This window comes from Agelaius phoeniceus, chromosome 16, assembly GCF_051311805.1.
Source record: "Agelaius phoeniceus isolate bAgePho1 chromosome 16, bAgePho1.hap1, whole genome shotgun sequence".
Classification (NCBI taxonomy): Eukaryota; Metazoa; Chordata; class Aves; order Passeriformes; family Icteridae; genus Agelaius; species Agelaius phoeniceus.
Genome location: NC_135280.1, coordinates 5270699 through 5282328, shown reverse-complemented (window position 1 = coordinate 5282328; position 11630 = coordinate 5270699). Strand labels below are relative to the sequence as shown.

Genomic DNA, 11630 nt, shown 5'->3' with positions numbered 1-11630 from the left:
ATGCTGTGCTGAAAAACCATAAAGCTGCTGTAAAGGTTCAACCAAGCATGGACCAAAGCAGAAGCTGGGACTCCAGAGGCTGTGCACTGGGTTAGCTAAATACTCCCTCTAAATATCTCTGCAGCTAGCAGTCAGAGACATATGAGATGTGTAACAAATTGCACAGGGGCTGCTTTTCCTTCTCTCGCTCTTAGGAGATTTTTTTTTTTCCCCCTCCTGCATTTCTGTTTATCACAACGCAAAACAGAAATGTGCCAAAAAGGATTTTATATTTTCACTTGGAACAACAGTATTTGGACAGCCCCAAGGATAGCAATTGCAGCAATCATGAAAAAGTAATACTTTGCGCTTCTGTGGTCTCTTTCATCCAAGCATCTCACAGCACTTGGCAAATGTTGGCCGTGATCCCATGGAGGCCCATGCACATGGATCATCCAGTAGAGGAATTCATTCCACTGGGTTCAGCAAATCAGGGCTGTGGGGCTCTGTGGGGCTCCTGAGTTGCTCACCTCCACACTCACTGAGTCAGCTGCTCCATCAGCACTCGCACCGCATCCTGAGTTATTTGTTGATATTTAAGTCTGAGCTCCTGGAGTCAGGGGATTGTGTTTCCATTTTGAAAACTCTCTAGTTTGTCATCTTGGTGCAATCCCTGCAACAGGAATCCTAAAATCCCAGAAAGCAAAAGAAAAATAAGACAAACCAAACATACTCCCTTTCCAGCGCGGTGCTTTTTTTGCAGGCTCATCTCTCTTTGGAGTTGTGCTTCAGGATTTTTGTATTTATTTTCACCAGAAGACAGCAATTCCTGCACTCCAGTACTCATAAAAGAATAAACCCAGCTGATCTCAAACTGCTCAGGGAAAACTATGGCAGGGAGAGCGATTTGCCAAAATCTGCAGCAGTGAAAAGAATAAACCTCAGATGTCCTGGTTCCCAGTGCCTACAGACAATCACAGTCCAAATGCTTGAGGGTTTGGTTGGAGTTTCTACTGTCATCGTTCTCTTGCATAAAATAAAAAAAAAATTCTTTCTTGCTATATCCAATGCCCCACCAGGGATGGGAGGCCAAGAGCTCCCACTGACAACATCCCTCTTTCTCCCACTCATGTTCCAGCACCAAAGAGTGGCCAATGTTCAAGACAAAGCTCAAGCCTCAGCCCTCTTGCAGGGCTCCTGAGGGTCATCTCCCCTCAAATGGAGACCTTGCACGTCACCTCTTAGGCCTTGGGCTGACACCTCCATGATGGACATGCTAATTGTCATTGCTAATGAGCCCCTCTGCCACAGTGAAGCAGTGGGAGATAATCAGCCATTGGTGTGGGAGTGGTTCCTTTAAGCATGAAGAGGTGGCCCCTTCCTCTCTGCTCCCCAGTCCTGGCCATATCAGGTCACCAGATTCCTCATAAGTGTCAGGATGTTTTTGCAAAGATCCCTGGAGGAGCCACTGCCACTGCATCACTGGTGCAGCTCAGCTGAGTGGGAAGCATTGTCCCACGGAAGTTCCGGGACATTATCCAGTGCTTCACTGGGCAATTGAAAGTAATTATGGCTACCCAGGGAAGTGTGGCCCAGGTGACCAGCTACCAACCAGAGCTGATGGCCCTTCCGGGCTGTTTTCTGCTCCTGGGGGCACTTCCAGCAAACCACCCACCCTCTCTGTGTCCCAACTCCGTCCCCTGCAAGGAAGGACGTGCTTGCTGCACTCAGAGAAGCGCCGCAGCCCGCGGCTCAAACCCAGCAGAACTTCAAACCACCCTTCCACCTCTCACCTCTGTGCTATCTCCCAGTGAAATGAATCTCTCCCATCTGCCCAGTCCAGCATCTCCATCCCAGCAGAGGGAACCTCAGCCCTGCCTCCCTGGCCCCCTTTCCCTCCGTGCTTGTGCAGACACGTGCGCAGGAACAGCGCCCGTGGCACCGGAGGGAGCGAGAGGCAAAGGGAGAGCATTAGGTGGAATGAGAGATAGCAAAAGCACAGGCATATCAGACGTCTCCAGGCAAGATAACACGATAAATAATCAATCAATCCCTACAAAATCCTTAAGTGCTTGATGTATCCTCCTGCAAATTGAATCACTTCTTCTACCAGGAAGTTCTCTCTTGTAAATAAATGAGAGCAAAAATGGCCCATATTGAAAAATAATGTTGTTAAAACCACTGATTAAGTTTTACACAAGCATATGAGAGCAAACTAAAAGGTTTTAGCTTTTTAATTTAAGAAATGAGGAATATGATATAATTTCAATTTGTGATGAGATAAGATGTTCTCGATATTGTGGCTTCAATTGGATTATATCCTAATGTACTTTTATAAAGTGTCAGGCTAGCTGCAGATTAAGGTATGTGTGTAATATTCTTTATTAACAATTTAATGGACTTGCTTTCACTCTATCCATCTTAATCAGTGTTTCCAGTCCACCTGGGAGATCTAGTTAGTGCAGAACCTGAAACTCCAACCTGATGAAAGAGGGAACTCAGTGATCTGTCAGTGTCAAAAAACAAGAGGGAAGTACTGATAAAAGACTGCTGAGGATCATCTTTAACCTCCTGTCATCAGCATCACTCCAAAAGCTCTCAACAACCGCTCTTGGAGTCACTCGAAGAGACATATGCCCTTCCTCAGATCTGCATCCTTCCCCTGCCAGAATAATAAAGGGGCTTTTGGCAACAGGCAGAACTTCCCAGATCACAAAACGGAGTTGCCTGATCTCGAGGGATGTGCTCCTGTAATCCTGTTTTACAGTCAAACGCCAGTGCAAGAGCAGCCTGGTTGTGTGGACTCTCCAGTGCTCATCCATAGTCTCTGCTCTGGTGCTTAAGACACTTCCATCTCATTTCCCTATGAAATTTATTCATGACTAGTTTGTATCTGCATGTTCTGGTATCAACATTGGCCTTTAGCTGAACTAGCTCCTCTCCCTCTCTTGTGTTTATCTGCCTGTGCAATCACATCCCTCAGCCTTCCTTTCATTAGGCCAAATAAGCTGTGCTCCTTTAGTCATCTCTCATAAAGGGGCTTCCTGACACCTTCTCCTCTCTGATGACCTGGCTCTGCACCTCTTCCAGTTTTCCAGACTGCACACAAGTGTGCAGTCCCCAGTGCAAATGCTTCCCCATCCCTTGGAAATGCCTCCTCTCCAGACAGCTCCAAGAACCAAGGCGCTACCCCAGCCAGCTCCTGCTCTCCAAGCACCCACCTCTCCCACCCTCAGGCACCCCAGGAGGGTTAAATCCTCCACCCCAACCGAGAGCTTTCATGCTGCAGCTGTTGGGTGAGAAATTGCTATTTCACACGCACGCCAGCCCACCGCAGGGTGACCGGGGTGGCTCGTGATGCGCTGCACGAGGTCTCACTGCTGGCTGATCCCCACGTCCCCCTCCCCACCACTCACACTGCCATGTGCATGCACAAACAGGGACTCGGTGCACACAACTGGGAGCAGCAGTCTTGTAAATAATGGCCAATCAGGGGAGGGGAAAAAAAAAAAAGTTTATGCATCTCATCTCCTTTAATTCCCTTGCAATGCGATGATTCTGCAGGGGTGGGTCGGTCGTAGCTGCAGGTGCTCCCGGACGGGGGAGGAGCACAAAAATGAAGTTGTTTGCGGCTTTTGATTCCATCCCTGGAATTATTTACAGCTGCAGGCAATATTAAACTATGTAGAGCAAGTGTCCTCATTTACATGCTAATTCATTTATACCCTCTGGATTGATTTCTCCAATTCATTTTCAGCCCACTAACTCTTCTGATATGAATTATATTATCACCTCCAGAACAGCAGCAGGGAAATGTGACGAAGCCACCCCAGCTCTTCTGATCTCTAATTGCCCTCGCTGTTCGGAGCCGGTGTGGCCAGCTGCAGCTTTGCCTCCTGGCTACCAGCACCCAGCTTCCTCCCATCTCCTGGAGACAAACCAGCAGTGTGGCTCGGAGAGGGAATCATCCCACTGCCATCACTTGTCTTATTCTGGGGAAGACCCAAGCAAGAGGAACTTGGGCTTGCTTTGGAAATCATTCCCTCTCTCTGCCCAGGAGGAGGAACCACCTCATTGCAGAGTCCATCTGTGTTCTGCAGAGGGAAGTCCTGGAGTAGTGAAGAAATTGAATTAATCCTCGATTTCCCAAGGGACTTTCTGAGGCTTCTCAGCTTTTCAGAGCAGCCTCACACTGCACTGGACAGACAAGACAGGTTCCCAGTTCTCCCTGCCTAGGAATGAGATACTCACCAGTGGAAAGGACACGGTGCCCAGAGAATGGAGAAGGGCAGGGAAGTCTGTTCACAGGTAGAAGTAGCTGGAGGCAGTAGGGCTTTACTCCCACCACTGTCACTGACAAGGTTTAGACATCCTTTTCCAGAAGGCACATCCAAATGTGCAGATACCTCTCTGGAATTGCTGGTTGAGGTCTGCCAACGTAACAGCAGAGAAAAGACCCATCTTCTGCACATCTTCTTGGATTTTTTGTTTTGTTTTTGTTTGGGGTTTTTGGTTTGTTTGTTCTGGTTTTTGTTTTCTGGATGGCAGTGAAAAGGCAGCTCTTTGCCCCTGATTTAGATCATCCGAAACAATTAATTTGTGAAATCCTCAGTACTGTTCCCCTTGACATCCAGTGTTTTTTATGCTTCAGACCATTTCAAATGAGCACTTGAAAAGGAGAGAGAGCCCCTCTGCCTTCTGATCACTGGAGGGAAGGAGAACATTGTCCTAAACAGAACAACAGACTGTCCCTTCATAATGGCACTTCAAAGCTCCTCGGACAGGAAAATTGATAATTGTGTCAAGTACAGTTTTTCTAAACTTCATCATTTAGCTCTGAAAACTGGGCTATTGAATTCATATAGTTCTTTGATCAAGACCAGTTAATTAAGTTATTCCCTTGATATGACTCTTATCACTTTAGTGCCAGACCTACATCACACTTATGCAATTTACATCCTGGCTTTGATATGCATCATTTAAGCTTCCCAGACCAAAATCACTGGGTTTCTGTAGATTCCCTGCTACCTTGCCAGCTTCACCATTAGGATGGGCTACAGGTCAGTTATTGACAGAGAGACTGTGCTCACCAGAAGGCTCCTGGGTTTCTCTGCTTTTGGTGATTCCTGTCCTTCCCGTTTCCTTCCCACCTGATACTTCCAGACCCTTCATCTTCACAGCCATCCTCCATTCACCCTCTGTTTCTGGCCAACCATCCAGGGCCTCTTTCAGCAAATCCTCCTCCTCCTCCTCCACACTTCTGCTTTCCACAGGAGAGTGACAAGCTCCAATTTAGGTCTCCACAGTTTTTCTTGGGCTTATCCCCTTAAACCGGATTAGCTAACGTCTTAATGCCAGTGACACCAGTCACAGCTCACCATCTGATCCTGCCTTTCAGGATTTGCTGCATCTATGCACTTTCCATTGCTAAACCAGATCCTCTGATCTTTCCTTCCAAGCCCCCCAACTCCCCATCACCCTGCCACCAGGGCCTGCTTGTTTTACTACTCATATCTAAGAGATGCCCAGATCTCCTCCTTTCTTCACCCAGCACCTCCAGGGTCTGAACTCTTCCAACTCACTGGCAGCCTGTGCACTCACCCTGTTTTCACAACTAGGACTATCTCTTCCAGACTGTTTGCTTCACTTTGAGACACTGCAAAACTCACAGCACCCTCTCCTTGGGCCTCCCTTTTCTTCTGTATCAGATACAAGATCTTGAGGCTTTCTTCCCCACCACCATCTACACACAAACCAGCCCATATGGTGATTCCTCTTGTGCCTTTTAAACCTCCTTTACGGGCCCACAATCTTTCCAAGCATTCCTTCATTCTCCACCCATCTTCACTGCGAGGTGGAGATGCTGCTGCTGTAGCTCTCGCCGTGCAGCTGGGCTGAGCATCAGGAAGATCTTTTCCTCCCACCTCCACCCCTTTGCCCTAAACCAGCTCATAAACACCTTAGGGTCAAACCAAGTTGTCTGTCCTCAACATCTCTGTATTCCTGAATTTTAGCTAGTCTCCTGATCTCTGGGTGGAAATAAGGGACTCTTTTTGGTTCACTAATAGAATTATGAGAGGGCAAGGACCAGCCTGTATCTCCTAAAGAGGTCCTGCAGCTGACACCCACTTGTGACCAAGAGAGGACATGGTGTGATCTGCAGCTTTCCATCATGGTTCTTCCTTTCTAGGATGTGATGGAGGAACCACTGAGAGAAGTGTGAAGGAAGCACAGGCAGTGGTGAGCCCAGGGCTTGGCCTGCTCAGTCCCACCACACCTCTGGTGCTCCCCAGCATCCCCACCATGGCTCATTCTGGTTCCCAGCTCGGTGTGAAAAGCAGTCACACTCTCTGTATTGATCAGGCTGTCCCTCCACACACATGTTCCCTTTGTCTCCCCTAAAATAAAACCCCAACTGAGAAGAGTCACCAGCTGGAGTTTAATTTCAGACTCCAAGGCATATCTGGAGCCAATTTGCAATGCGCTTACTCCGAAAATCGCCCTCCCCTGTGACGCTTGACAGCTCCAGACCACAGTCCTGCTCTCAGCTCCCAAGGAAAAATGTTTTAATTTGTCACAAACCAATTATAGCGTCTCATCTATCCCTGAATTACTCATCTTGGCTACAGTCTAGGACAAAGGGCCCCTCTGAGAGGAGATTAGACATGGATATTAACAAGAGAAAAAGTGTCCACTGTCTCACCTTGCTGGGGACGCGGCTTCCAACGAGACAGGAAAAGGAAACCCCTCCTGACTGACAGCCAGAGGGAGGGCTCCCATCCCACAGCAAATCCCTCGTTTCACATGGAAGAATAGTCAGGACAAACTCCGTATTCAAATAATATTCATGCATGGCAGATAACAGAGGCACGGCTGGCAGGGCTGCAGCATGAATATAAATAATCTTCGCTCCCTCGGCTGCTGCTGCAGCTGCTTTGCCACCGTGCAGGAGCGTGGCTGAAGGAAGGGGCTGGGAGAGCAGGGCAGGGGTAGGGATGCTCCAGCAGGCACTGCCTGCTCTGAGCTCCACGTGCCACCCCTCTCGTGAGGCCCCTTTCCCTTGAGCCCTGCTCTGGGTTGGAATGCTCTCCCATCCAGCTAAGCAGCCCTCTCCAAACACCTCCTCCCACTTCCAGGTGTGTTTGTGGCTCTCACAGGGCACACCAGCATCCCTGTGAGTTCTTTAGTTTTTGGTTTTTTTCAGACTTAGTTTCCTGGGCTCCAAGTTCTTCTGTTTCAACGCTCCTTCCTTCCCTCCCCAACCCTGCACTCTCTCCATATCAGTGCTCCTTCTTTCCCTCATTAAATCCACTCTGGTCTCAGGTATTACCCTTCAACCCACCAGCCACGACCAGGGTGTTACCTTCCAAGCTGAGACACAGCCTTGAGGATGCTTTTGCACTGTCCCATCTCCTGAGCAGCTCGTGTTCCAATTCATCCAGCTGGAAACAAGAGGTGAACACTCAAAGGCAGCACCCAAAGCTGTCATGGCAAGAAGCATTTTGCATGGTGACGAGTCCTAGCCACTTTGCTCAGCAGTGGGGACAAAAAGCTGTGGGCAGAATTGGCCCCAGTCAGCTGGAAAAGCTGGATGTGTTGCTGCTCTGTCTCAAAGAGACTCAAAGCATCAGAGGGCAGCCACAACATCCCCATGCTCACTGCAGATCAGCTTCTTACTTGGATGAAGAGGGAGACGATGAAAGTCGATTTCCCTTTGTGCTCATGGCAAATAATTTGGAGAATTCCCCTTGTTTACTCAGAACTGTTAATGATGCGTCAGAAATTACCTCGGAGATTGTAATTAAGGAAAACAGCAGAAGAGAGACACACACACACACACACACACACACACAGAGCCTAATCACAGCTTCATCTGCAAGTCTGGAAGTGACAGAGCCAGCAGAACCCCAAAGCTGCAGGAGGATGCCCAAGAGCCTCTGAAATGGCAGAGGCTCAGGGGTGCAGCCCCAGGCCCTGTGCAGCCCCCACACTCCTCTTCAGCTGCAGGGAAAGCAGCAGCAGCAGCAGCAGCACTCCAGGTATCCAGGAGCTGGTGAGGCCACAAACCCAACTGGAGGCCATCAGGAAATGAGCAGGAAGCTCAGCCCCCTTAAAAGCATTTTGGAAGTGGAGCAGCTGAGCTAGAAGAGTAATTAAGGCCTCAGTCATCACCAAAATGCAGACACCCACATGCACACAGCAATGGATCTGTCAACCCCCTGCCAGCCTGACCTCGGGGCTTGGCGCCCGGTGGGGCTGGAGCAGAGCACAAACAGCCCTTTCTCATGGAGAAGGGAGAGGAATTTGATTCCCACTCGGTTGTGGGAGGGTGCCTGGACTGCCTAATTACTCAGCAGTGACCACTGTGGAGAGGCAGTTGAGAGCTGGTTTCCCAACACCTCCCTGGCTGCTCAGTCCCAAGGCCAAATCCTCTTGCTTTGCCTCCTGGAGCACTTCCACAGGGTGAGCAAAGCTGCTTGTGCCAGGAGAGCAAACAGGGGTCAGGCAGGGGAATCAGCTCAGCTAAAAGCAGCCAGTTGGAGAAAAGCCATTCCTTTTCTCCACCTTAGCCAACAGCTTAGTTCTTCTAGGGCTCGTTTCGAGCACTGGATTAGGAGAATGGTGGAATTGCAAATCCTGTGAGTCCCAAATTCAAGGCAGAGGAAGGAGGAACAAGCTGGGTTGTTCTCATGGTCACCATCAGCATTTGTAGGGTGTGCAGGAGCTGTGGGACAGGCTGTACAGGGCATGGTTTGGATACACCCTGGCCACAGCCAGACAGCATTCCACCCATACAGACAAGAGTTTGGGATTCTGAACAGGATCACTGTGTTTGGATCACTACTCCTCTATTTACCCTCCAATCTTTGCTGTAGAAATAACTGAGGTTAGTCTTGCAGTCAGCCTCACACCAGCAGCACAGTGAGGCAGGCTGGGTTCTGTCTCCTCTCCCTCTCAGTATTTTTCTACCTAGAAACTTAAACCTAAACCCACACAGCATTTCCAGGTGAAGCTCATATCCCCTAGACCATGGCTACCATCTCAAACAGACTCCAGATGAGAGAAGGAGCAGTTTTCCTTTCAAAACCTGTTCTTGGAGCAGGTAGCTAGCAGGTGTACCCTGCCTGCTGCCTGGCCTTCTCACAAAAGCCAACCCTACAGCAGGTCCCACCATTGCCACCACAGGGCCCTGGGGGTGTTGTTTAAGCACTTTGTTACCACATTCCTACAGAGGTCCATTTCCTGCCTGTTTCCAAGGTGGGTGAAGGCTGGAGAGGGAAGGATTGGATGAGTTTGGGTGGTGCTGACACCATCCTCCAAATCCATGCAGACTAAACTTGTTGAGGCTGGAGAATCAGAGCCTGAAAAGATGAAAGCCCAGCAATACTGACAGCCTGGGATAGCTCATCAGGAAAGGTATTTCTCTCCTTCAGCAGGGATGGTTTCAGCTCCCCTCCTCTCAGCTGGCAGCCCACAAAGGCAGGTTTAGTTCTGGGGATTTGCTGCCACTGGCCAGGTCTGGAAGAGGAGCCCTCCTCCCTCCCCTCTTGTTTACACACCAGGGAAGAAAGAGCTTCCAGACAAGCAGACGAGGATGGCAAGGCACAGCATGCCAGCCCCTGTGGCCAGCATGTCCCCACAGCCCAGTCTGTCCTCCCCTCTGGGTAGCACAGGGGGCAGAGCCTCCATCAGCCTTTCCCCGGTGACACTGCAGCTCTGCCACCCGTGTCACCAACGCCACGGTCCAGCTGTGGCACAACCAGCTCTGCCTCTTCGTGTCCCCCATCTGCTGCCCAGGCTGGGACCGCACAGGCTTTGGGGTGTGTGTGTGATGCTAAAGCAGCAAGGGGGGAATTGCGTTTACCTGAGAGCAGGGGTGAGTTTGACACCTACACAAAGTCGGTGAAAAACCCCTTGGTGCCACGGCTCCCTCGGGACGTGCAGCTGCCCTGCAGGCTGTGGGCAAGGACTGCTCCATCACAGGCACACCGAGCTCCAGAGAGGGACTATCAGTGCTCCCAGGACAGCCACATCACACTGGGATGCCGAGATTTGCTCCAGTAATTCTTTATTGGGTGAAAGCATCTGCAGGCTCGGGGTGTCCCAGCTCTTGCACACACACGGTCCCCCCGTGCCCCCCTCGGGCACTGGTGCCACCCCAGCACATCCCTGCCCGGAGAGTCCCACTGCCACCTCGTGGGAAAGGGATGCATCACCTCTGCTCTGCCGCCGGCACTGCGAACCTGCTCCGGCCAAAGCCCTGCCCCTGCTGGGCAGCAGCGCCCGCAGGAACCTCCAGCAGCTGCCCTGGAGGGAGCAGGCCACAGACCAGAGGCATCGTGAATTAATCTGATCCTTCCATGGCTGTCTCCATCCCCGCTCCCCAGCTGACTGGGAACAGAGGGTGCACCCAGGGCAGGGTGCACTGAGGGAAGAGGGGAAAGGCTCCCTGCAACAGCCCAGGACCTGCTCCTGCACTCCTGCTCCCACCAGGGTGACCCACAACACCCCTTGAGGGTGCTGGATGTCCAGGGATGGAGCTCAGGAACTGAAATATTGGTCCCAAGCAGAAGACTCAGGGGTGAGGCAAACCCATGAATTCCCTTGTGCTCCCAAGTTAGCACCAGGTTATTAAAATAATGGTTCTGTTCATTTTCATCAGGATAGGCCACAGACAATGAAAACACTGCTTCACTGAGCAGTCAGAGAAATAAGGAGGCTACAAATCTCCCCCACAGAGGGAATGAAGCAGTGAGCAGCCTCTCATGGCTTTGAGAAATCAGCCTACAGCAACTTCCAAGAGAGGTCTGGAAACAATTCACTACTGCTGAAAGTGCTGTGTGTGGAGAACATCCCACACCACAGACACAGAGGAGGGTCTGCTCTCTGCTCCCCCCAGACATGGAGCCTCCAGTTTGCACGGGTGTGGTAAGAAGGGAACCATCAACCCCTCTTGCCCTGTAGCATCTCCCTCTCTGCATCTCTGATCCTGCCCAAAGAGCCACAGCACAAGCAGGAGGGAGGAAGGGAGGGACAAAGGCCCTTCCACAGCCCTGGGGACAGGCATGGGACACTGTGGGGTGCCATGCAGGGCCATGCTGCTGCTTTCAGGACTGTACTGAGCCAGGCCCTGGGTGGGCAACCTGAGCTCTGCCCTCCTGAGCTGGCACCAAGGCTGAACCAGCTCTGACCCAGAGCCAGAGAAGGAAGAGAGTCTCAAAAGTCCATGTGCTGGGAAAGGTATCCTTGGGCTCCATACCAGGGCCAGGGGGCATTCACACTGTCCCTCTGGCCAGCAAACCTGCAGTCTCCACATCAGGGAGCACAGGGGCCTCTCACAGCCCAGGAGCTCCAGGAAAGCAGCACTCAGGAAGGACCACACCTTTGACAGGCCTCCTGGGGCCTCTCACAGTCCTGCACAGCTCCAGGAACACAGCACTGAGGAAGGACCACACCTTTGATGGGTCTCTCTGGACCACTGGGAAAAGGAACATCAAGCTCCTGAGCTTTACTCTTGTTTTTTCTGCTTCCATATTTTGGACAGGCGGAATTTGTTCTTCTTCCTCTCTGGCTCCTGGCTCTCAAGAGATCCATCTGCAGGAGAGGGAGCAGACACAGAGCAGGTTGAGACCCACAGCCCCAGTGAGCCC

General features: G+C 50.9%; 1 protein-coding gene across 2 annotated transcripts in view; it reads right to left on the bottom strand.

The window, feature by feature from the left end:
* Positions 1 to 250: 250 nt before the first annotated feature.
* The window catches only part of MICALL2 (MICAL like 2), a 34334-nt gene continuing 22954 nt past the window's right edge, over positions 251 to 11630 (bottom strand). For both annotated transcript variants that reach the window (XM_054643506.2, XM_077186864.1), the window contains 2 exons: positions 4231 to 11574; positions 251 to 666 (listed from right to left, as the gene is read on the bottom strand). In XM_054643506.2, coding sequence (XP_054499481.2) covers positions 11489 to 11574 — 86 coding nt within the window. In that variant the 3' untranslated portion in view covers positions 251 to 666; positions 4231 to 11488. The remainder of the gene's footprint in view (positions 667 to 4230; positions 11575 to 11630) is intronic.